Source organism: Mustela erminea, chromosome 10, assembly GCF_009829155.1.
Source record: "Mustela erminea isolate mMusErm1 chromosome 10, mMusErm1.Pri, whole genome shotgun sequence".
Taxonomy (NCBI): domain Eukaryota; kingdom Metazoa; phylum Chordata; class Mammalia; order Carnivora; family Mustelidae; genus Mustela; species Mustela erminea.
The window spans coordinates 100294530-100321074 of record NC_045623.1 but is presented as its reverse complement, the minus strand read 5'-3'; the positions used below and the strand labels follow the sequence as shown (position 1 = coordinate 100321074).

The following is a 26545-nucleotide window of genomic DNA, read 5'->3' as shown; positions in this document are numbered from 1 at the left end:
ACTTTTTTACGGTTGAGTAATATTCATGTGTGTGCATACCACATCGTCTTTATCCATTCAACTGTCGGTGGGCACTTGGGCTGCTTCCACAGCTTGGCTGTTGTAAATAATGCTGCAGTAAACATAGGGGTGCGTATATCCTTTTGAATTCGTGTTTGTATTTTGGGGGGTAAAAACCCGGTAGTGCTAGATTGTCCTAGATTGTGGGTAGTTCTATTTTTTTACTTTTTACTTTTTTGAGGAACCTCCAATACTGTCTTGCACAGTGGCTGTACCAGTTTGCATTCCCACCAACAGTGCATGAGGGTTCCTTTTCTCCACAGCTCCTGAGTTTTTAATAATTTGATTTGTCTTGGGAAACGTCTTAGCTTCTAAATATATAGTTTTGGTCGGGAAGGAGGGAGAGAATCATTCTGTTCCAGACAACCTATGAAGAACCTAACCTGGTGATGCGATTTACAATTTCCTAGTTTCAGTTTGGAATCAAGAGGAATTAGAATTCACGACCAGACTCCTGATATCATTATCAGTATCATTGCATACTGGATCCAAATCCCGTATTGTGTCAGTATCAGATGCCGGTGGATTTTTTTGTTTGTTTGTTTTTTTAGAGGTTTTATTTATTTGAGAGAGAGGGTACATGTGAGATAGAACAGGCATGAGGAGGGCAGAGGGAGAGGGACCAGCAGGGAGCCCAGTGTAGGACTCAACCCTAGAACCTTGGGATCATGACCTGAGCCTAAGGCAGACACTTAACTGACTGAACCACCCGGGCTCCCCTCCAGCACGGTTTTACATAATACACTTTCTGTCAACAAAATTGAATTTATATGTGTGTGACTGAACACAGAAGAGATTCGGAGCTCCCCGTGGGCATACCGTGTTTCGTACACGTATCCTCACCACACGGCGTGTTGCCTGGTGTGTGGCAGGGGCTCAGTGAGTGTTTGTTGAATTAATGAACAGAATGGATTCCTGTCCACTGTAGCTTCATACACGAGGAGGTAGAGCGTTCGGTTGCTGGTCATAGTCTCCCGCACCCATCTTCGGTGATAAGAGGAATCGTTTGAATACTAAGAACTGATCCTCAAGTGACTAGTTTTCGTCCTCACGCCCATGCTTCTGCTTCCCTGTGCCTTCTAGGTCCCAAAGAAGAGGACGAGAAGCCCTCAGCCTCAGCCGCGGAGCAGACCGCCGTTCTGCAGGAGGCGGTCAGTCAGGATGTGCTTCCAGAGCTGGTAGCTCCCCCCACTGCCTGTGAGCCCCACACAGAACCAGACGAGAAGCCAGAAGCCACGAACTGTGAGGGGAATGATTTGGAGGAAGAGGAGGAAGAGGAAGAAGATGAGGACGACGAGCTGGAGGAAGAGGGGGAGGAGGAAGCGGACATGCCAAATGAAAGCTCTGCGAAAGAGCCAGAAATACGCTGTGATGAGAAGCCAGAAGATTTATTAGAAGAACCAAAAAATGTTTCAAAAGAAATGCTTGCGGGCTCTCTGGAGGTTCCACCTGTTCCCAGAACTCCCAAAACTAAAGAAGAGGCCAACGGCGATCTGTTCGAGACGTTTCTGTTTCCGTGTCAGCATTGTGAGAGGAAGTTCACGACCAAACAGGGGCTCGAACGGCACATGCACATTCACATATCCACGGTCAATCATGCTTTCAAGTGCAAGTACTGCGGAAAGGCGTTTGGCACGCAGATCAACCGGAGGCGGCACGAGCGGCGCCACGAGGCGGGGCTGAAGCGGAAGCCCAGTGTCGCGCCACAGCCGCCCGAAGAGCCGACCGACGGCAGGGCGCCTGGGGACGGGGCTGCCGCGAAGGATGACTCGCCGCCGTCCGGGCTCGGGCAGGACTCGCTGCTCGCGCATCCAGAGAAGGCCCCCCAAGAGACCATCCAGTCTTCTGTTGGAGAAGAAAATGGGGAAGTCAAAGAGCTTCATCCGTGCAAATACTGTAAGAAGGTTTTCGGGACGCACACCAACATGAGACGGCATCAGCGCAGGGTGCACGAGCGTCACCTGATTCCCAAGGGCGTGCGGCGGAAAGGGGGCCTCCTGGAGGAGCCGCGCCCTCCCGCGGAGCCCGCCCCGCCCGCCCCCAGTGTCTACGTGCCCAGCACGGAGCCCGAGGAGGACGGGGAGGCAGACGATGTGTACATCATGGATATCTCCAGCAATATCTCGGAAAACCTGAAGTTCTATATTGATGGCAAAATTCAGACCAGCAGCAGCACGAGTAACTGTGACGTCATCGAGATGGAGTCAGGCTCGGCAGACTTGTACGGGATAAATTGTCTGCTTACTCCGGTCACGGTGGAGATCACCCAAAGCGTCAAGACTGCGCAGGCCTCCTTAGCAGATGATCTTCCTAAAGAGCCTTCCAGCGGCACAAACAGTGAGTCCAAGAAACGGAGAACCGCGAGTCCTCCCACACTACCTAAAATCAAAGCCGAGACGGAGCCTGACCCCTCGGTGGCCTCGTGTTCCTTATTGCCTCTCACCATAGCCACGTCAGAGGCCGTGTCTTTCCACAAAGAGAAAAGCGTGTACTTGTCATCGAAGCTCAAACAACTTCTTCAGACCCAGGACAAGCTAACTCCTCCTGCAGGCATTTCCACGACCGAAATCCCGAAGTTAGGGCCCGTTTGTGTGTCCGCTCCCGCGTCGATGCTCCCCGGGACCTCGAGCAGGTTTAAGCGGCGGACCAGTTCTCCTCCCAGTTCCCCGCAGCACAGTCCCGCCCTTCGGGACTTTGCGAAGCAGAGCGACGGCAAAGCGGCGTGGACTGATGGAGTTCTAGGTTCCAAAAAGCCCAAATTAGAAAGCCACAGCAGCTCACCGGCGTGGAGTTTATCCGGGAGAGAGGAGAGAGAAGCCGGGAGCCCGCCGTGCTTTGACGAATATCCAGTATCCAAGGAGTGGGCAGCCAGTTCTACTTTCAGCAATGTGTGCAACCAGCAGCCGCTCGATTTATCCAGCGGTGTCAAACAGAAGGCTGAGGGCACAGGCAAGACTCCCGTCCAGTGGGAATCCGTATTGGATCTCAGCGTGCATAAGAAGCCGTGTGGCGACTCGGAAGGCAAGGAGTTCAAAGAAAACCATCTGGTGCAGCAAGCCTGCAATGCTGTAAAGAAAAAGAAACCAACCACGTGCATGCTGCAGAAGGTTCTGCTCAATGAGTACAATGGCCTCGATTTACCGGTAGAGAGCGCTGCAGATGTGACGCGGAGCCCGAGTCCTTGTCAGTCCCTGGATCCCCAGCCAGACGCTGGCCTTGGCCCGGATTCCAGTTTACCGGCCCCTGTGGTTGAGTCCCCACCCGACGTCTCTCCTTCCTCACCTGCCCTGCAGACCTCTTCCCTTTCTTCTGGGCAGCTGCCTCCTCTCTTGATCCCAACACACCCCTCTTCCCCCCCAGCCTGCCCTCCGGTGTTGACTGTTGCCACGCCACCGCCTCCACTCCTTCCTACTGTCCCTCTTCCGGTCCCTTCTTCCGGGGCTTCTCCCCGTCCTTGTCCCTCTCCTCTCTCGAATGCCACCGTGCAGTCCCCGCTTCCCATTCTCTCCCCTACAGTGTCTCCGTCACCATCTCCCGTCCCTTCCGTGGAGCCGCTCACGTCTGCTGCCTCGCCCGGACCCCCCACCCTTTCCTCGTCTTCTTCCTCCTCGTCTTCCTCCTCTTCCTTCTCCTCTTCGTCTTCCTCCTCTTCCCCCTCGCCGCCACCGCTCTCAGCAGTCTCCTCTGTTGTTTCCTCCGGGGATAATCTGGAAGCTTCTCTCCCCATGATAACCTTCAAGCAGGAGGAACTAGAGAATGACGATCCGAAGCCCAGGGAAGAAGCCCAGTCTGCAGTTGAACAGGAGATTGTTCAAGAAACATTCAACAAAAACTTCGTCTGCAATGTCTGTGAATCACCTTTTCTTTCCATTAAAGATCTAACCAAACATTTATCTGTCCATGCTGAAGAATGGCCCTTCAAATGTGAATTTTGTGTGCAGCTCTTTAAGGCTAAAACTGATCTGTCAGAACATCGCTTTTTGCTTCATGGCGTTGGGAATATCTTTGTGTGTTCAGTTTGTAAAAAAGAATTTGCTTTTCTGTGCAATTTGCAGCAGCACCAGCGAGATCTCCACCCAGACAAGGTGTGCACCCACCATGAGTTTGAAAGCGGCACCCTGAGGCCCCAGAACTTCACTGACCCCAGCAAGGCCCATCGGGAGCACATGCAGAATTTGCCAGAAGATCCTTTAGAGGCGTCGAAAGAAGAAGAAGAGCTGAATGATTCCTCCGAAGAGCTTTACACAACCATAAAAATAATGGCTTCTGGCATAAAGACGAAAGACCCGGATGTCCGACTGGGGCTCAATCAGCATTACCCGAGCTTTAAACCACCCCCATTTCAGTACCATCACCGGAACCCCATGGGCATCGGTGTGACGGCCACAAATTTCACTACACACAATATTCCACAGACGTTCACCACTGCCATCCGCTGCACAAAGTGCGGGAAGGGTGTTGACAACATGCCGGAGTTGCATAGACACATCCTGGCGTGTGCTTCGGCCAGTGACAAGAAGAGGTATACCCCTAAGAAAAACCCAGTGCCCTTGAAGCAGACTGTCCAGCCCAAAAACGGTGTGGTGGTTCTCGATAACTCCGGGAAGAACGCCTTCAGACGAATGGGACAGCCCAAAAGACTGAACTTTAGCGTCGAGCTCAGCAAAATGTCCTCGAACAAGCTCAAACTAAACGCATTGAAGAAAAAAAACCAGCTGGTCCAGAAAGCAATCCTTCAGAAAAACAAATCTGCGAAGCAGAAGGCCGACTTCAAAACCGCCTGTGAGTCGTCCTCGCACATCTGCCCGTACTGTAACAGGGAGTTCACGTACATCGGGAGCCTGAACAAACACGCTGCCTTCAGCTGTCCCAAAAAACCGCTCTCTCCTTCCAAAAAAAAAGTTTCCCACTCATCCAAGAAAGGCGGACACTCCTCACCTGCAAGTAGCGACAAAAACAGCAGCAGCCACCGGCGACGGACGGCGGACGCGGAGATTAAGATGCAGAGCACGCAGGCTCCTCTGGGCAAGACCAGAGCGCGCAGCTCGGGCCCCGCCCCGGTCCCGCTGCCCTCCTCGTCCTTCAGGTCCAAGCAGAATGTCAAATTCGCGGCTTCGGTCAAGTCCAAAAAGCCAAGCTCCTCCTTAAGGAACTCGAGCCCGATCAGAATGGCCAAAATAACTCACGTTGAGGGGAAAAAGCCCAAAGCTGTGGCCAAGAATCATTCTGCTCCGCTTGCGAGCAAGACGGCCCGCGGCCTGCACGTGCGGGTGCAGAAGAGCAAAGCCGTCCTGCAGAGCAAATCCGCTTTGGCCAGTAAGAAAAGAACAGACCGGTTCAATGTAAAATCTAGAGAACGAAGTGGGGGGCCGGTCACCCGAAGCCTCCAGCTGGCAGCTGCTGCCGACCCGGGGGACAGCAGGAGGGAGGACAGCGGTGGCAAGCAGGAGCTGAAGGACTTCAGGTAAGCGGAGTCTTCCAGGGCCGGAGGAAGTCCGAGCTGACCAGTGCTGGGGGGGGAAGACGGTTGGAAGAACACAATATTCTTGCCCAATGGCTATTTTTTCCTGTAGAATTTTGACATAAGTGTTTAAAGGAAGTAGCTGTTGGTTCAGTTGGAGGCATGAAGAAGGGTCACGCTGCTTTGACTGCCTCAGACCTGAATTCCCAGCTTTTGTGTCAGATCTAGGACTCACCAAGTGGTACCGTTTCTTTGACAGGGCCGGTTATGAATTGAATTTGAAACCATGAAAAAGCTCTCAAAAGTACCCTATTACGAAAAGATGAAATGCTTTCACGCTTCCTTCATATCTTGGGTCATATCTCAGTGTCACATTGTGTTATTTTTGGACCATAGATCATCGCTCATGGTTAAGGTTGTTGGATCACCGAGTTCATTGAAACCACATTGTAGTCTTGTTTAATATTTCTATGACTGGAGCATAGTTACAGTAATGAGCATGCTTTTATCATTCATGCTTTCTTTTATCGTGTTTTAATTTGAAAAAGTTGCCCCATTGGTTAAAAGAAACACACGACACCGTACTCCTTTTAAGATGCCTTATGTCTCCCCACCCATTCCCCTCTCCAGACAGAGGATAAGAAACGGGCCAGATTCCGAAGAGAGGAGGGAGCGCTGAGAGCCTTGCATGGGGGCGCAGAGCCTGGCAGGTCCCTCAGGCGGGGGTGTCCGTGCCTTTGTTCCCCCCAATAATGGCAGAAGAATTCATCTTAGGGTGGAGGTGACGTCACCGTTTTATTCTGTGTCCTCCCTGTATTAAGAACTGTTCTCAGTGACACATTAAAGACACAGGGCAGTGGTTAAATTTGTCATACTGACTTTCAGACTTTCCAAGTTACTCAGGTAACCTGAGCTGATGTGTGGTCTCCGAATCCCTGCTCCTGGGTGATTCCTCCGGGTGAATCCCATGTGACATAGGCAACATCAGATAGAATTGCTGCAAAATAACTTCCAAATCTTGTCCTTTCAGAGTGACAAGCTGCTCGGCTCTAGGCTTTCTTGGCTGTAACTTTGAGTGTCTGAAAACTCTGGTGTTTCAGGCAAAGCATTAGTATGAATTCTGAGGAGTGAAAGCGTTAGAATGAATTCTGGGGCGTGACTGCCATTTCAGAGAGTCCTGAGGATGCCGAGGTGCTGTGGTCACTGCACAGTTGATGAGCAGAGTCCTTGGTGCAGGTGTGCCTTAAGTCATGGCTGAAGAACGGTGTAGAGAAGGGTCATCAGCCAAGGCTGATGGGAATAATTTACTGTAGGAAGGAAGGGTCACAGTTTTAAAGAGCGACTTTCATGAGTGAACTAAATAATCTGTCACAGTAGTTCCAGATCGGCATCTGGTCTCCGGCCATGGCATATGCCTAACATAGCATCTTGGAGTTTAGCCTCAGCAACAATGCACACCTGTTCCTCAGCTCTTCAAGCTGCCTGCCTGTGGCAGTTTAACTGTGTACCTGTTTGTACCCCGTCTGTGTTCTGGAAGTTCCACAGCAACAGGATGTTCTTGAACCGAGTCCTTTTCAAGGTTAAAGAACCAGAAAATGCCATCATTTTCATAGACTGTACTGAAAACGCCTCCCAGGTGGTTGATGCTCTAGAATGTACTATGCATCCCTTTTTGTCTGCAGTGTTACCTGAAAGCATCACTCATTTTATACCGGATCCCAATTTATACAGTTCAAGGGTGAGGTTATGAAAAATTAAAGTACAATGAAGGTAAACTCTCTGAGTGACAATACATGTATGAAGTTCATTCACTTGGCCTCTTACTCATCCAGTGCTTTTTTTTTTTTTTTTAATTTTTATTTATTTATAAGAGAGTGAGGGAAGAGGAGAGAAAGAAGGGAGCACAAGTGGTGGGGAGGGGCAGACAGAGTGGAAGAAGACTCCAGACTGAGCAGTGAGCCTGAAGTGGGGCTCGATCCCAGGACCCTTGGATCATGATCTTAGCCAAAGCCAGACATTTAATCAACTGAGCCATCCAGGTGCCCAGTAAGACATTTTTAAATAGAGGTTCATTACCTGGCAGTTCTCACTCATGAAAATTTTAAAGTATGTACATAAACAAACAGAAGAAAAATAATCCCAAATAGAAATTCTGAGATGTAAGAAGAGAAGAAAAAAGTTAAATATATAGTTCAGTTTAAATGAACATTGAGACTACAATATGAAAGTTATAAAAATGTCCATTATTTTTAAAAAATACAAGACAGAAAACACAAAGCAACAATACATGTAAATTTGAAGCCAAGTAAATTGAATTAAACATATTCAAAATTCCTTGTATTAACATTATCCATGGACAGGAGAAAATCCTCACTAGGATATTAACGTATTAATAGTAGCAATGTATGAATCAAATGAATGAAATCACAACTTAATTCAGTTTTCCTGAGAAATGCAAAGTTGGTTTAAATGCAAAATTGGTTTAACATGGGCACATAATGTAATTCACCACTGACAAATTATTAAAAATATTATCTCAATATATGCAAAATAAACCTTCATTCATTTAACATTCATCCATGATAAAACTTAGAAAACTAATAGTATAAGGGATCTGTTAATATAATTGTCAAATAAAGACCCTCGGTGACCCCATAACAAATGCTGTTTGGTGTTCTCACCTTTTATAATCCTTTTCCCTTAAGTGTAGCCAAGATCTGTGACTTGACTCTAGCCATTAGAACATGGCAACTGTAAAGGAATCTTGCAGATATAATTAATTGTTAATTTCAAGTTAATCAAAAAGGGATTATTCTATGTAAGCCTGATTGAAGCAGGTGAAATCCTTACAAGACTGAGCCCTCTCTGCAGGGAAATTCTTCTTACTGGCCTCCTGAAGTAAAAAGCCATATTGGAGAGGCCTACCTGGCAAAGAAGAAGGAACAGCCTTGCTATAGACTGAATATTTCTGTCCTTCCAGCTCCCAAATTAGTGTGTTAAAATTTAGTGTTCAATGTAATTGTATTTGGAGGTGGAGACTTTGGGAAGTGATTACTCATGAAGGTGGAACCCTCATGAATGGGATTAGTGCCCTCATAAAGGAGTCCTGAGAGAGCTCCCATGGCCCTGTGCAGTACGAAGAAACAGGAGGAAGACCACTACCCATGAACCAGAAAGCAGGCCCTCACTGGACACTGAATCTGCTAGTGCCTTGAATTTGGACTTCCCAGCCGCCAGAACTGTGAGAAACAATATAATAAGATAGTTTAGCAAGATAGGTGAATCTAAGCTCAATATGCAAAATAATTTTATTTCTATAACCTAGCAACAGGAAATGAAATTGATTTTTTAAAATAATATTTATGGTAGGATCAAAAGTATCAAATAACTGGGAATAAATCTAAAAAATATCTGCAAGACTTTTATAGGAAATTTTTTAAACATTGAGAGTTAATTAAAATCGTGTTTGGAAAACTCAGTATTTTGAGAGAGAAAACACAAGCAGGGGGAGCAACAGGCAGAGGGAGAAGCAGGATCGCCAGTGAGCTAGGATCCCAATGCAAGACTCAATCTCAGAACCCTGGGATCATGGCCTAAGCCACCCAGGCATCCCTGATCTGAATTTTATCATAAGGAAACATAAAAAAAAACCTGCACTGAAAGACATTCTACATTACTGGAATTAACTCTTCAAAAGATTAAGTCATGAAAGTCCAGGAAAGACTGACTAAGTAACTGTTCAAAACTGAAGGAGACTAAGAGACACAACATCGGAATTAAATACATGGCTCTGAACAGGAACTTGCTTGCTGTACAGACAAGTGACAAAACTTAAAAAGAGCATTAGGACTAAATGATTAAATGATAGAATGTATAGGGTGCTTAGGTGGCTCAGTCGGTCAAACAACTGCCTTGGGCTCATGTCATGACCCCAGGGTCATGTGATGGTGTTCTGTATCGGTCTCTGTTTTCAGCAGGGACCCTGCTTCTCCATTTCCCTCTGCCTGCCACTCCGCCCACTAGTGCTTTCACTGTATCTCTCTCTCTCTCTCTGTCAAACAAACGAAATCCTAAAAAAAAAAAAAGAATATATAGTTGACATGGTTTGAATGGGTATAGTTATATGCAGATTTTTTCAGTAAATACAGGACAGTTTATTTTCTCTTATGATTTTTTAAAAGATCTCTATTTATTCATATGACAGAGAGAGAGAGAGATCAGAAGTAGGCAGAGAGGCAGGCAGAGAGAGAGAGAGGAGGAAGCAGGCTCCCCGCTGAGCAGAGAGCCCAATGTGGGGCTGGATCCCAGAACCCTGGAATCATGACCCGAGTCGAAGGCAGAGACTTTAACCCACTGAGCCACCCGGGCGCCCCCTCTTCCTTATGATTTTAATAAGATTTTCTTTTCTTTAGCTTACTTTATTGTAAAAGTATAGTATGGAATACATATAACACAAAACAAGTTAATTAACTGTTTTTGTACACGGAAGTTTTCTGGTCAACAGCAGATTATTAGTACTCAAGTGCTTGGGGAGTCAAAAGTTATTCACATATTTCTGACTGCAAAGGGTCTGTGCCCTTAACCCCCGCATTATTCAAGGGTCAACTGTATTAGAATTAATTGTCTGATTGTCAAGGTTGTACAGTAGTTACGCGGAATGTACTGACTTGTAGGATATAAATGCTATGGGAATCAGGCATAATTTAACAGTTGTCTTGCAAATGGTTCTTGGGTAAGAGTTCTTTTTTTTCTTCTAATTTTAAGACTGTTCTGAAAAAGTAAATAAAAAATAAACAGAAAAGGTGAAAAGCCTTAGGCAAATCTTATTGCACCATGAGGGAAGAGCTATGAAACAGTATTTATTTATTTATTTATTAAAAAAAATTTTTTTTTAAGATTTCATTCATTTATTTGACAGAGAGAGAGAGAGAGAGATCACAAGTAGGCAGAGAGGTAGATGGAGAGAAAGATGGAAGCAGGCTCCCCACTGAGCAGAGCGTCCAATGTGGGGTTCGATCCCAGGATCTTGAAACCATGATCTTAGCTGAAGGCAGAGGCCCAACCCACTGAGGCACCCAGGCACCCCAGAATCAGTATTTAAAATTAAAATTATACATAGGTTTTATGGCACTATAAAAATTAGAATACGTGTAAACATTGACAATAAACTTAGCAGCAATATATCAAAATAATGTCTGTCTAAATCTCCAGGTTCATATGTAGTAATAAAAATTGGAAAATACCAAAAAGTTATCAGTTAACATGACTGAAGTATTCATGAAAACTTGGTTGGTTGGGTGCTGTTTAGAAAGCTGGTATTTGGGCAGCCTGGAGCATGTAAAACCCATAATGCTGATTTCCACATAAAAAATCTGCTTAAAAGTTAATTAGCTGCCCAGAAACATAGCTTAAAATATTATATAAACTTTCATTACACACATGGTCCAGAAATATTTTCCTTAAAGATTTTTGCATATCATCCATTTAATAGGAAACAATTAAAATGTTGTGTAAACATCCAGTAAATAAATTTTTACATTTATCTTTCAGATGCTATCCTTTTGCTTCAGAAACTCTGAGTACTCTCTGTATGCTTTCACTACGTCATCATAATCTGTATGTCTTGCAAAAGTAGATTCTAAAGAGGTGGTCTCACCAGATGAGCCTGATTCAAATTCAGCAGCCGCTTCCTTTGCTGCTCTAGTTATAGTTTCTTCCAACTCCTTTTGCACCTTGGTGAAGTAAGTATCGATGTCATTACTTGAACGCCGTGAGTTTGAGGTACGAATCACCACGTTTTCTCTTAGAGCAACATTTCTATTGAATAGTGAACTATTGTTATTAACGTTTCTACCATAAGGCAGATCAAGGGCTGGCCTCACATTAATAGTGTCAAGCAAATTTTGCTTTTGCTGCTTCTCCACCAGAAGTTTGGTAGTGGTCTCTGCCAGCCTCTCACTAGTCTTGTTCAGTTCATTTGTCAATGACACTCGATGTGTTACTTCTTCTAGGTAGAGGTGCTTGTATCTGTCCAATTCTGTTTTAGTAAAGTCTTGACAACTTTTCATTTTGGATAATTCAGATTCCAGCTCTTTAATTCTGAGTTCCATTTGACTTCTTACTGAAGCATTATTATTTTCTCTTAACTGTGCTATGCTTTCTTGAAATGCTACTTGCGTCCCGTTGATTTCTGCACAACTTCTGAGGTTTACTACTTGTCGTTCCAGCTTCTTTTTCTTCTTCTCTAGCTTTTCACATGTCGTCTGTATTTCTTTAATAGATGGTAATTCCTGAATAAAAACCTGGTTTCTTGAAGACACAGTTTCCAGTTTTGCTATACGATCATCAACCTGATTCCTTTAAGTTTTTTACCTTTAAGTTTTTCCTTTAAGTCTTTTACCTCATCTTCTAAATTCATACGACAACGTGATGTCACCTCCAGTGAAGCCACTGACACAGATAGTTTTTTTAGGGTATTGGCCAGTTCTTCTTGAAGCTGTATCACAGCAACCTGATTGAAATTATTTCTTACAGTCCTCAATTCCATATCTAGTGCTCTAAAATTAAATTCAAGTTCTTGTTTCATTTCATCTTCTTTCTTATACTGCTCTTCTCTTTTTGTTAGTTGCTCCTGAATCTTTTCATATAAGATTTCAGCATTTATTCTTTTTTTTTTTCTTGTCTTAAAAGTAAATCTCAAACTGCAGAGTTCATGCTCCCATTCTATTTTTTGAAGCTCCAACTTAGATATCATTTCTTTTGTTTCTGATAGCTGCTTTTGTAGTGCCTTAGCCGTATTTTCCATTTTTAAATTTTTTCTTTTAAGTTGTTCACAGTGAAATTTTTTAAGTTCTATTAATCTTTCATATGAAAGAACCGCATTCTGGATTTCCAATAAACTGACAGAGTCTTTACAATCCATGTCGTGCTGTTCAGTTAGCAACATGCAAGTCATATGATTAGAGTAAGGCATGTGGAAATCCTCCGAAATTGTTTCAGATGACAGAGTTAAGTCATCGAAGTCATCCATAGAGTCAATTTGTTTTTTGACCTCTTCCACGTCACTAGATGTTTTCTTTGAAGATCTTCCTTCATCTTGATCTGTTCCACTTGAAGTGCTGTCATTATTCATTCGCAGAGGACGAGAAGTTAGAGAAGGGGCTTCCTCAAACCTTGATGTAATCACAGATTCTTTTGATGATTGTTTTCCTTTATCCTTGCTCCTTCCTTCCTTTATATCCAGAGCAGGATCACTTGAGCCAGCCGCAGGCTCGGGGAGCGCGGAGCGCGGCCGGAGGTCAGGCAGACGGGAGGAACTGGGCGCTGTTCTCTGAGGGCGCACTGAGGAGTGGGGCCCCGGGCTCTCGGCTCCTCCGGGCCGGAGACCAGGAGGCCGCAATTTTCATTCCCGTCCTCCGGAACTCTACGGAAAGTCTCATCCAGTGCTTTTTGAAGAACCCTGAAAACTTCAGAGGACCAAAGTGCCTAAGAAAATTTTGTCTCTTTTCCTTGCTTCAGTTAATCTTAATAATTTTGCTTTATTTGATAGTTAATAGAGGGTTCCATGGCTGGAATGGATTTGGCCTAAAAGGAAACACTGAAGAGTCTGATATGAAAACATTGCTGTTATTTCCAGCGGGTAGATGGTGGTGGCAGCAGGACTCCCCTTCCCGGTGGTGGCCCCGGTGGCATAAGTTGCTGGCACTGTACTGGGGGCACATCTGAAGGAAGGACGTGTGTCTTACACTGGGGTGGAGGTGTGGAGGGGGAGGGGGAGAGGGAGAGGACCACAGATTTGTGAAGTACTTTTGGGAAGTGAAAAAGTCAATATGTTCCATAGGACTTCATAGTTTAATTATCTGCACCCACAAGCGGGCATTTCTTCGGAGAGTTTGTGATCTTCTTAGCACCTTGTTGTGCATTTGCTGTAAAACTGGGATTCCTAAGCTCCGGGCTCGGGCAGTTGGGGGGTCATCACTGTCCAGCCCAGAGCTCTTAGAAAGCCAGCCTCATCCTCCCTCCGTGCTGGCTGTATTACTCTGGAAAGGAATGGTTTTAGCTGTCGTCTTCGTTCCTTCTCTGTATTTCCGCTTGCAGATTTTATTCAGGGATGATTTCATGGCACATGTTGAGAAGGAACTGCTTTGCCTTGGTTTTTTCAGTGATTTTGCTTTACTTGGTGCATTGCATATTCAAGACTTGCACCGAATTGGCCATACATCCTTTTCCTGTGTGTCTCAGCCTAACAGACTGTGATGGAGAGCTAGTCCCTAGCCCTCGGACATTTTGCATTTGAATGCCAGTTGAAGATTCCACAGTTTCTCAAGCCATGTGAATGAAGTCAGAGTTTCCCACTGACTACTGAGGGCTCAGCAGAATTTGCCAGTTGGTCATTTCCTGGAGCACAAGACATTGTGCCAGTCAGGGTGTGTAACAAAGACACGTGTTCCAAGTCTCTTCTTAGCACAGAGCCGCAGAGGACACCAGGCATACCACCCATCTTTAGATGGTCCTGGGACAGCTGTCAGCCCAGCGTGCTCTACTCTGTGTTGGGCTCCCCTCCCACGGTCAGTGGCAGGGGCCACCTGTGTGTTGCGGGACTGGAGCTAGAGCTTTTGCTAAGGGCTCACTTCCACCTGCTGTAAGGAGGAGAGACCAACATCTCTGGTCTTTGTAAATTTCAAGGTGTTCTTACTGTTCTATTTAATGCTTCTCTTAGAGCAACTTAAAAAAAAAAAATACTGTGTACCCGTTAAACACTTAAAGACTGAGAAGACCATGTTTTCCTGCTGGCCATGGATTGATTTAAAATACACGGTGATGCTAAGTTTTCACATACCTGGCTCTGCCACACACTGCTCCAAAGAGACCTGCTTGTGGTCCCTTCCAGCCTCTCCTAAGTTGGCTACCCAAGTTCCTGTGCACCTTCAGAGTCCTTCTGTTGCTGTCGTAACGACATTCGTGGAACGGTCTATGCACCGTTCAGTTAACACGGTCAAGTCATGTCAGGTGCTGGGACGGTGCCATTCATCTTCAGTTTCCTTATTTTCTAGGAGCTTCCTGTAGAAAAGCCCCCCAGACAAAGAAAACCTTAATAGGCTAAAAAAGATTGCATGCTGCACTTAAGATAAGCACTACGGCGGAGGATACGAGATCTACCACGCTCGCAAGACCAGTTGAAGCTGACTCAAAAATCCTAACACACAGGGGCACCTGGGTGGCTCAGTGGGTTAAGCCACTGCCTTTGGCTCAGGTCATGGTCTCAGGGTCCTGGGATCGAGTCCCGCATCGGGCTCTCTGCTCAGCAGGGAGCCTGCTTCCCTCTCTCTCTCTCTCTGCCTGCCTCTCTGCCTACTTGTGCTCTCTCTCTGTCAAATAAATAAATAAAATTAAAAAAAAAAAAATCCTAACACACGACTGATTGTCGGCAGGCTTCTCACTGCCCTGGTTAGGGTCTGGTCTCCACTGCTTTGCCAGAGCCCAGGCACGTGCGCTGGGCTCCCGGGCGATCGGGGCACAAGGAGGAGGGCATGTGGCCACGGTACTGGGGGCTCAGATCTAAGCACAGCCCTGGGTCTTGGTACACAACAGAGAAGGGAGTGATTGGATGGAACTTAACCTTGCAGAGCAAGTTGTGGTTTATGATTAGTTCTCTGTAGATTTCAGGGATGACATATTCTGCACACTCACTCTGAAATGTCTTGGTCACACACCAGCTCTTGATGCCATCTTTTAAATGAGTTCTGTACAGAGAGGCCTTTAGCTTCTCTCAGCTTATTGGTTCTTTTTGTTTGTTTGTTTTTGTTTTTTAAACAAGCAGATTGCCAGCATAATGGAGAGGAAACCAGATTGGATATGGACTTTTTTTTTTTTAAATACTTCTTCCACTGTCATTTTCTTATATCCAGATGGACGTTATCCTCTCCCATGATTATCTGGCACTAATTTATAACTATTATCGGAGACTATGTAGCAATATATCTGCAGCCAGGATGCACCGTAGGCCTCTATAGATGTATGTGCACACGTAAGTATAAATGAACTTACATGCCAGGTTTTACACTTCGTCTCTAAAAGAGAGCAGAAAGCCCCCAAATTGGCCTTGTCCTGAGTGGATGTAAGTGTTGCTTCTCTCTGCATTCTATGCCTTCCCCTTAATTGATGACTGAGTTGGTGGAAAATGGCTTGGTTTTATTCATGTTGTTTTTGTTCTCAACTTTAAAAGTAATCTACCTCTGAAAATGTGCAGTTCGATGCTTGTTTGGTGAATTTGTGCCACTTTAACCCTTTCGCAACCATTCCTGTTTTGTTACGTTTCTGTTATGGGGACTCTATGTTGAAATGTACAAAGCATTTGTAGCAGTTTAAAAATAAAATATTTAAAATTATTTAAAATTGTTTTGGACACTTCAATTGTACTATATGTGATTTACGTTTTACATTTTTGTTGGAGTTGTTAACCTGAAGAGTGTTCCTGTATTGAAGTTTGCTGTTAGTTATTTTATTGTTTCTTGTTGGAGAGTGATATAAAAGACTATTCTAATGAAAACATTAAAATTTACAATTTGACATACAAAAGGGGTTGTCCGTTGATTTTCACCAATATAGCCTTGAGAGAGAGAGAGAGAGAGAGAGAGAGGTTCCTTCTAGACAGACGTGTCCTTTGGTGTTCTTCCCCTTCTGGCATGAAAGAGATCGTTGGAGCTTGTTAGATGTTTTTATGCTGTTGCTGGCAAGCACTTTATAACTAGAGGGAATTCAAGTGATGAATTTTATATAATTGTAACCAATAAAAACACTTTCTAAACCTTGTGAAAGGACTGCTTTTGTATATCCTTGGGAGCAGTGAGGGAGGAAGAGGAAGGGGCCGCATACCTCGGTAGGCAGTGTGGCACGTAGGGCCCCCCCCCAGATGACCCCTCTTCACTCGTCCTTTTTGGCCTTCACCGGATGTCGGTTACACGGCTTCCATCCCAGTGAGCGGGTGGACGCGCAGTCGGGACAGTGGCGCACGGTGGTACTGAGAAGCACCTGGTGAATTACTTTGTGGAGAGGGAAATCATGCGTGGGATCTCCGCTTCCTCCTCTGTGCCTGTTAACAGTTTACTTTGGGGTCTTTTCGTTTTAAGAGTCCCCGGAAGAATGAAACCAGTCGTAACGTTTGCATTAAGCTTATGTGGAATTGCTGTGTTTTTTGTTTTTTTTTTTAATTAAAAGCGGTTGTATATAAGCAGTTCCATAATGTCCTCCACCGTAGCACTTGCTTTTCTCATACTTTGTTTCTCTGTGTGTGACTGCATCGGGGTGACAGTGGTGAAGCCGGAGGTGATTAGCCTCCCTTGGCCACATAGTCCCGTCTCTGGCTTATGGTGCTTAATGGTGCTCTGCTGTTATAGAGACTGGGGTAGAGACAGGTGTGGAGGAGGAGGATCCCTTGATTTAAATGTTGTGCTAAACTGGGCGCTCAGCTGACCCAGTGCCCTGTTGATGAGTTGGGCCTTGTGCCTTGTGAGGTCGAGATCGAGCACTGGGCTGGGGCGGAGAAGTGGCTGGGGCCGTCATGGCTCAGGTGCTCGCCATTCATCCGTCCCTTCATGTGTCAGTGAACAGGCATCTGACAGGTCCCGTCTGTGTCCCTGTTGTGGGTGGCTTCACCTTGGGCAAGTTCTTTTACTTTGTGGATCTTAGTTCCCAATCTGCTTAGCAGGGAATGGGCCAGATAGTCTCTGTGTTTTCCTGCCAGAAGGAGGTCTTTTTCTACCGGGTTTGGTTATGTGCAGACTGCGTCACTGGACTGAAAGAGCAGGGCCAGGTCTGGCTCCTTGGGATCCGGGTGCTGACAGCAGGGCTCGAGTGCAATAGGTGTGCGGACACTGACTCAGTGGCAGAGTCCCCAGGAGGTCCAGTAGCTCCCACCCCACCAGGAACAAACTGCCCCTGGTCTGGTTGCTTCTACCCTTTATGGAGTCAACATTTTAAAAAATTCAAAAGGCTAGTAATTGAAGCCTTAAGTTTCTGCTCTTTTGAAGCGCCTCTCACTGTTTCTGATTACAAACCCTTCCCTGGGCTGGCTGTTTGAATTTGGTTTATTCAGGTGCTTTCTAGCAAGATGTTGTGCAGAATCACATGAGTTTATCGAGCACCTGCCATATGCCAAGGCTGCGTTCGGGTGCCTGGGCTACGTCAGTGGACCAGAATCCCGGTCCTTGTAAGTTCTTATATTTGCTTGGTGGTCTCACCTGTTTATATGTAATATTGAAAACCTCACTCTCACAGTTCTCCAAAGGCTGGGTAGTCAAGAAGATGCCTCTGGCTTCATATTTGAGGGTGGATATCTGGAGGACTGCCATCTTGTAATACGTTCAAGTGACCCTACTGAAATGATGGCTCTTTTCCTGCATTTGATACTTGGGTGGATTTTGATTTGCTGTCATACCTTCAGACGGATTGACCTATATCCATAAAAGAAGTGTAAGTTGGCACTTATCCTTGAAAGTGGATTGCCTTGCAGGCGAGCGAGAGAAGGCTGCCTTGGATACCAAGGCCACATTTAAGGACCAGGCTGGTGGTTCGAGGAAGTGGTTTGCCATTTGCCCTAGTTTAGGAGACCCGGTGACCTGTGGCCTGTTCCTACCTCATGGCACCGGCCCTGCTGCACCCACTTCGGGATCTCATCTTTCAGTGACTGTCCTCCTGAAGCACCATGGAGGGGTTCATTCTAGAGTACAGAGAGGGATCTGGTTGTCCCGAGAGACTCTGCAGGGCATGCGGCAGTGGCTGGCGCGCTGGTTGGGCGACCCACGTGTGTCTTGCGCAGTGATTCTCTGACAGCCCAGAGCGGGGGCTGAGCTCCCAGCTCCAAAGCCTTACAACCAAGCTTCTAATTTAGACCGTGGGTGGGGCTGGGTCATCTGTAGTTGAAAGACCCCCGGTAATTTCTGTGCAAGTTGCAGACTTCCTGAAGTGAGGCGGGAGAAATGGTGATGAATGTGTGTGCCTCATGGCTCAAGCACTTGTGTGCTCCCCAAAGACTAGGTGCTGTGTTTCTGCCCCATTTTTCTGAAGGGTGGGGGGTTGGGGGTGACCTGGGAGTTGGGGGAGTAAGGGACTATTCTGAAGCCAGGCTTGAGCCCTGGGCTGTAGGAAAGCATGTGTACGTCATGGAAAGAAGAGGGGATAGGCCTTGAGGGGAAGAGGAAGCCTGGCGGTTGTGTGGATTCTTAGCCAGTATTCCAAGGTCACAGCCCCTGTTGGGTCCCTCCTTCCGGGTGCCCTGACCTTTTTCTGGGAGTTTGCCTACAAGATGCGGGACCTTTAAGTACACAGTGCTAGGAGATAAAAAATACATAGTAGGAGCAAGGTCTAGATTGGTGGGCATGATGACCTTCATATGACTGTTAAAATTCTTTTTAGACAAAATGAAAAGAGTATGAAATAAAAGATTGGATGGAACAAAGCTTGAGGTTTGAGTGGGTGCGACACTGGCCCTATGGCCCAGTCTCCTTTTCAGGGACCGCCCAGGCTTCCCCACCATGTGCCTCCCACCCGCGTCCTGCTTCCAGCCCCACGGTGCAGCCCAGCTCTTCCTTCCACCTCCCGGCCCTGTGTTCCTTTCTCTTCCAAGGGGTTTTAGAAATGACCTGATAAACCTCCTTAAGTTTGATAACAGCTTTCTAATGCTTTTTGTGCCGGGAGGGACTGTGCTAAGTAAGCATCATTCAGACTTGACTCTTGACTGTAACACCTTGAAGTTGGTATCGTGTGCAGTTGGGGACACAGACCCCTGATGGGGGGTTGGAGGGGTGATTTTTCTTTTTTTTTTGTGGGGGGGGGGTCCTACCAGTCTCAAGTAGCAAGTTGGGATTTGAGCTGCCTCCAAGCTGCGCCATCCTGTTGATCATTCTTACATATATTTCTTTCTTTCTTTCTTTCTTTCTTTTAAGATTTATTTATTTGACAGAGAAAGCACAAGTAGGCAGAGAGGCAGGCAGAGAGAGAGGGGGAAGCAGGCTCCCTGCCGAGCATAGAGCCCGATGTGGGGCTTGATCCCAGGACCCTGAGACCATGACCTGAGCTGAAGGCAGAAGCTTTAACCCACTGAGGCACCCAGGCGCCCCTTATATATATTTCTTAAAGCTTTATTTCCTCTCGATGTAGAATACAGGCCTTGATACCATCTCTGTCCAGGGTTCGTGGCTTGGGGAACAAGTAGAGTCAGCACTGTGGGAAGGGAGTCTTCTGGTGCAGCCAGGAGTGCACACGGTCAGGAGCTGGCCCGCAGACGCACCTCCGTCCGTCTTCACTCTGACCGTGGAATACGCCTCTGCCGGTTGCAGACCTTGCAGCTCTGACCGGCTTTATAGGTCAGTCTGCTTAATCACGAAAAATCTGCTTAATAGAAACCAAGCTCGTTAGAGTAATACCCTTTGGTTTTGAAAGTGGTCCTAAGGAAGGGGCTGGGGGGTCATTGGGTGTCCTCCTCAGATGTCACTTGAGAAGCTTGCCCTGTGGGGCGTTCACCCAGAAGGATAGTTGATCCGGGCTTGCCTTTCCACCCCAGCCCCGTGGAGAGCAAAGGGTTAAGTTTCTGCAGGTAGTTGTTTTTGAAGCATAGGATTAGAGCCTGGAGGGTATATGTAGGTTTTATTTACTTTCTGGATTAAGAATAAGAATTGGGGAAAACCATCATGACTGCATTACATTACTTGCAGTTGGAAAAAGGATATTCTGTTGTGAGCCATGAAGGTGGTCTCGGAAATCCTTTTTTTATAAGAGAAAATCTGCTGGAACCGTTGGGATAGTAGCATATGTACACGCTTCTGTCTTTTGCCTCACTTGGACCGGCTGGATTCCATTTCAACTGCCTCCTCTAGTTGTTAAGCTTCTGCTCTTGGCTCAGGTCATGATCCCAGGGTCCTAGGATCAAGCCCCATATCGGTCTCCCTGCTCAGCAGGAAGTCTGCTTCTCCCTCTCCCACTCCCCCTGCTTGTGTTCCCTCTGTCTGTCTGTCTCTCTGTCAAATAAATTAATAAAATCTTAAAAAAAATTTTTTTTAATAAAATAAAAAAAAAGAAAGTGACCTGAAATTGAGATGGATATTCCAGAAAAGTATTTTATGTAAGTATTTTATGGAAGAAGTTAGTGCCTAAATGTGCCTTCCTGTGTCCAGCTAGTCAGCCACCACAGGAAGGCAAAGCATCCGCCCGATGAGGGGGGCATCTCACTGATGAAAGAAAGCTACGGACGGATTTTAAAGTACGAGTTTATGGCTTGAGTCTGCGCACATTTAAGCGAGGCGTATTTTCGTATCCGTCCGTGGTTGGACACGCACCTGCAGTATAATCTGAAATTGTGCTTGGATAACTACCAAGTCCTAGTGTTAAGTCTAAATAGAAGTTTTAAATAGGAATCATTAAAAAAAGACCTGGCATCTGTGGTACAGGTAAGGTAATAACCCAAGGGGATGTAGACCTTAGGATACCAGTTGTGGCAATTTTAATTTTTAATTTAAAAGTAAGACTTTAAGATAACTGTGTGTGTTTTAGTATTTAATAATTGCCCAGAATATACTATTTTAATATTCTCAGTCTGAGTAGAGTTGTTTGACGCTCATATGGATTCGATTTTTCCCTTGTAGGAACATTCCCTCTCACTTGCTGTTCATAAGCGCTTGCAGACCTTGCCAGGCCAGCTCGAGTTTAGGAACATTTTCAGATGGCTTCTATTTCCAAGCTATTATTGGACTTGCGAACTCAGGCACATTCTCCTGTAGTGTTTTAGTGGGCCAGCCATTCAGAAAACCTCTTCAGGGGCCAGTGTGGGTCATGAGGCGTTGGGCTGCAGGTCTGACGGACTCTCCCTGTGCCCCAGGCCCCGAGAAGGACCTGGGGTATAGCTGGCCGCCTCGGGGGAGCAGGGGGCGTGGGTGCTCCTGGCCAAACTCGTGGGCCAGCCCCGTTCTGAGTGCTTTGCTGGGCTCACCTGCCTGGAGGGAGACGGGAGGGAGAGAGCATTCTCATTTACAGATACATGGACCAGACGTGAGGGGCATCCGCTCCTGGATTATGTCCCAGCACTGTAAGTGGGGTCCCCAAACTGGCCATGTGATTGCCGTCTCTTCACCACAGTGACTCCACCCACTTCATGGTGCCCCTCAGTGTTCGAGGCTGTGGTGTCTCCCAGATGACCGATGGTGACGTCGTCGCGCCAAGGGCGGTTTTGCTGCAGAGTCTGTGTACCACCGTGGCAGTAAACATTGGCCTTGAGCCCTTGTGCCCTGGGTCTTGTTTCCCCCTCGGTACCACTTGTAACCTAGGTGGGCCTACCTGACCACCTCGCCTGCACGCTCACAAATAAATCTTGGGGGGAAAAAAAAAGCAGGGGGACGGGTGCCTGAGTGACTCAGTCTAAGTGTCCAACTTTTGGTTTCAGCTCAGGTTGTGATCTCAAGGTCCTGAGACTGATCCCCACGTCGGGCTTGGTGCTGAGCGTGAAGCCTGCGCAAGATTCTCTCTCTCTCCCTGTGCCCCTCCCACACCCTCCCCTGCTCTCAAATAAATAAATCTTTAAATAAATCAACCTTTAAATCAGTCAATAAATCAATAAAATAAAAGCACAAGCAGTTTCTGCAGGAGCTCTTCCAAAAGCGCCACAGGATCACCATTCAAGTCCCACCTCTTCCACCCGGGCTGGCAGCCAGGCCGTTGGCCTCTTTCGTGGGGCGGGGAGAACTCGCCACCACCACCCCAGCCACTGGCTACTGAACCCTTATACTAAGCATACGGCCCTCCTCCTTGGGACATAGCAACCTGCATAGCAACCTTGAATTTGCCTGCAGGTTGCTCCTACTTTTAAAGGCTGTGGAAGAAAAGGATACCTTCATGGCAGCTGACAGACATCAGTTTCTGTTAGTCCTAGAACAGATGGTTTCTACCTTTGTTGAGATTAGAACGTCAGAATTTTAGAAAACTCCTAAAGCCTTTGTGGGTGGTCTTCTTCCCTCCATGGGGCCCACCCTGGCCTCCTGGAAGACCCTCATGGGAGCAGTGTGGGCCCACGTAGGGCTTCAGCCTAGAGTGGCCAGCCATGACCACGCATGAATGGAATTCAAGGTTCAGAATTCTCCAGTGCCCTCTGGCCTTCCCTGAGGGATAGTGTGGTGCAGGCTAGCAGTGGCCTGGTTTTGAGGTTTCACTGTGATTTCATTGAAGGCAGGCAGTGGGATATAGGTAAGGGCATTGAACAGCTCTGGGCCTGGAGCTGCTGAGCAGTTGTCGCCTCCTCCAAGAAGCCTTCCCAGACCATTGAATTGGAAATACTGCCCTTGGCCCTCTCCATCTCCGTACTCTGCCCTCCTGTTCTTGGGGACACTTAAGCCTAGTATACATTCTTGTTACTGGTTTGTCCCATGTGTTTACTAGAATGGACATTCTGCCTGGGAGGCTGGACCTTGGAGTCGTTCCCTGCTGCATTTCCAGCATCTGTAGCAGTGCCGGGCACATAGTAGCCACTGAATAAATACTTGACTGACTAAAAGATTTGAATCCTGGCTTTATTACTTACCAGCTCCGTAACCTTGGACAAATGACTCAAGTGCTCTGAGCCCCTGTTTTCCTTTCTGCAAAATGACAGTGGTGATCCGACAGCAAAGGCTGGTTGTGAAGACAACAGATGAGCCCATGAGGACCACCCATGCCGCCTGCCGTAGTAAGGGGCTTCGTAAACAATAGTGGCTATGCGGTTCCTGAAAGATGTCCTCTTGAATGTCCACTGTGGCCCGTGCTCAAAGGTGACGTGCCACGCAGGAGATTTTATACGCTGGCACACGTTGCAGTAGCTGGAACACTGATCGTGCCCTGCCTCTGCCCAGAGAGAAAGCTCTCCGGTGGCGAGGAGTTGCCGGTCCTGCTGCCACCGACCCCTGGGCCTTTGCTGCGTCCGAGCCAGGCCTGAGCGACTTCCTGTCCTCGTCAGGCACTCCCACATCAGAGATAAAGGGAAGGAGCTATCAGACAGGGTAGCTGTTGTTCAAATCAGGGTGAGGAAAAAGCACATTGTAATTTTATCACCTCTCCACATAATGTTATTTCTCTCGGTTTGGAATTTCAAACCCAACATGGAAATTTTTTAAAAAGTCAAGTTCAGAGGAAAACCTTCATTAGCTCTGTGTAAAATCATGAAAACCCAATCGAACCCCAGTTCGTTGAAGTAACAGTAGTGTACAAATGATCGCTGTTTACTTTCAAGGGTCTGCTAGCCATCGTTTTCAGGGCTTTTCAGCTCTTCTCCCCTGTGATCATTACGACGTCTCTACGAAGACTACCCTTTCGTGTTCTCCCATTTTACAAGTGGGGACACGTCACACACCGAGGTGAGGCCATTTGCCCGAGGTCACGGCAGTGTGGCTCCATCTCCGGCAGGAGTCTGGTCCCCCTCTTCCCCGCTGATCTGGGAGTGAGGCCCCCATGCTTCCTGCGGCTTCCTGCAATGGCTTGTCCTTTACGAAGCAGGGAGGAGACCGGCCTTACTTGCCCATGTGTTGACAAGAAGCACCTGCTACCGCAGAGGTGCTCCAGCGGAGGAGGCAGACCGAGCCGCCGACCAGGCCGGGTCCCCGGTGGTCTAGTGTGCTCCCAGGAGACAGGGCTGTGTGCTTGCAGCTAGCTAGGCCTGCGGTTTGGCCCCATCGCCACCGGAGCTGACCCGGGTGCTGACTGGTTCTGACAGTCAAACCTTGCTTCCTAGTGGCCCCTCTTGTCCCTGTCTTCCCCAGTCACGGTTAGCAAGTGGGTTTCCTTAGGTGCGTGGGAGGAGCTGCTCGGTGGGGCACAGGCTTGCCTCAGAGGTGGGGTCGCGCTTGGGGATGCAGGGCCGGGCTCAGTGCCTGGTGTCCACCTCAGAAGCAGGAAGGAGTGGCGCTGCCGGGAGTGGGCTGCCTCTGGTCCTAGCGCTCTGCCACTTCCCTGATGTTGGAGACTACACTGGGCAGAATTTCACCTCTCCAGGAAGGCTCGAGGTAACCAGGGACTTCGTCGTGAAAAGGTGATGCTCCCCGAGACAGTCCAGGCATGGACGGGAATGGGTGGCCTGTGCGCACTCCTCCCATGGCCAAGGTGTGCCGCCTCTTTCTTCTCTTGGCCTAATGGCTGCCCTCTGTGTCTGGGGATGTGCTTGATTCAGTGTGATGTACACAGTGGTGGTCGACTCGTCACGTGGCACACGGGCTGGTGCACCTACACGGTGAACTTCCTCCCTTACCTCCAGATCTTGATCCAGAAGCTTTTCAGAATTCTTTGATAACTGGTGCCTAGGATTGTAGGTGTTTATGCCTATCTTTGTCATCTATATCTAGACTCTTGATTGAAATATACTAGCAAGTTTGGTGAAAACCTATGTTAACTGCTTTGGTGTAGGAACCAGCCTTTTCTTTTTTTCTTTCTTTTTAGAGTGTGAGCAGGAGGTAGGGTCACGGGGAGGGGCAGAGGGAGATGGGAAGCCTGACCCGGGGCTCGATCTCACCACCTTAAGATATGACCTGAGCTGAAATCAAGAGCCAGATGCTTCACCCAACTGGGCCACCCGGGTGCCCCCGGAGCCAACCGTTTTGATGCATCTCAGTGAACCGGTGCCAGACACTGTCGTTGAAGTATGTGCTGTTGTAAATGATGTCATCGCCATCATTAGTATGCTTTTCGTGCTTAAAACTGTAAAGATCACAATATGGCCATTAGTGCCAGCTGACGCAAGTGTTAAGGCGATGTCTGGAATTGTGTCGGACAGGTGCTTAGGTGAGGCGGGGGAGTGTTTTGCTGGTCCCGCGGGCATCGTCTTCTTAGCGTCCGTGTGAGGGGCTGCGTTGCCTCCTGGTGTTCCCAGGTACATGAGGGGCCGGAGTCAGCCTCACCAGTGTGTTCCCTTAGTGGGCCACCTGCACCAAAACCCACTCGGGAGGCTTACTTAAAATTCCCAACCTACTAAACCCTGATCTCTAGGCTGGGTCTTTGAAATCTTTGTATTTTAGCTGCTGGGCTGCTCAGATAAGTGTTAAGCAGACTCAGGAGTTCTCTGGTTCTTAAAAAGAAAAAGCACAAGGGACATGGTATCACCCCATCTCGTTACTGAAATTGCTTCTTTTCTTCGTTTGAAATCTTTTTCTTTTGTTTATCAGCAGTGTCTATCCAAGCGGCGTCGGCCAGTTTTCAGAACACTTCATGTACATTTCTCCTTAATCCTGATAACCACCCCATGATGGGTAGGCAGCTCCCTAGGTGGGGACACTTCTGGGTGTCAGAGCCGTGGTGGAAGTGAGGATTCTCTGCCTTGGCCATGGTTGCTCTTTGTGTGTCTTTCTGGGGGTGGGGAGGGAGAGATGACCCTTGGCTCTTACCTTGCGTAGCCTCGGTGCTGTGTAGTCCTGCCAGTGCGGATTCACCGGTCCCCTGCCCCTGTGCGGCACCCGGCACGCAGTCGCTGCTCCCTCAGCGTCTGTGCGAGACAAGGGGAGAAAGCCTCCAGGAATCATAGAGTCAAAGTTAGACCACCCTGCTCAGCGGACCCTGACTTAGAGGACTTTTTGGCTTCAAGTGTGAATTTTGGGGCACTTAATTGTTGGGAACCGAATAGAGAGCATCAGTTGCATAAATAAATGACCAATTAAGATCAGGTTGAAAGAAAAGGATTAGTTATTTGGCGATAGTTAATTACAATCAGCATTAAAGCGTTGCCACCTCGGGGCACAGGCCTCAAGGTTAAGGATGAGTAAGGGAAGCCGAGCAAGAAACCAGAGAGGCAGGAGGAGGTTGTATGCTGAAGTCCCGCGTAGCCGGCGGCTCGTTAATTCAGGGAAATAGGGAAACCGCACGAGCGCCCACACAGGCCACCCGTGACTGTCATCAAGCTTCCTGAACTTCATGGGGGCTGGAACTATCGAAGTATTCCTTTACATTTTTAAACCCTTTCTTTCAGTTTTGGCTCTGAAAGTAGGGTCACCCTCCCTCCGTCACCAGATTTAATTCTGCCTCCTG

At 47.4% G+C, this 26545-nt stretch overlaps 1 protein-coding gene across 8 annotated transcripts in view; it reads left to right on the top strand.

The window, feature by feature from the left end:
• Positions 1-26545, top strand: part of PRDM2 (PR/SET domain 2) — a 126858-nt gene that overhangs the window by 80117 nt on the left and 20196 nt on the right. For 5 of the 8 annotated variants that reach the window (XM_032303210.1, XM_032303206.1, XM_032303213.1 and 2 more), the window contains 2 exons: positions 1144-5524; positions 21954-22022. The exons of 1 other annotated variant lie outside the window; for it this stretch is intronic. In XM_032303210.1, coding sequence (XP_032159101.1) covers positions 1144-5524; positions 21954-22022 — 4450 coding nt within the window. Of the gene's footprint in view, positions 1-1143; positions 5525-14574; positions 14783-21953; positions 22023-26545 lie in introns of those variants that run through there. 2 more of the 8 variants (XM_032303211.1, XM_032303209.1) reach the window with 2 other exon arrangements.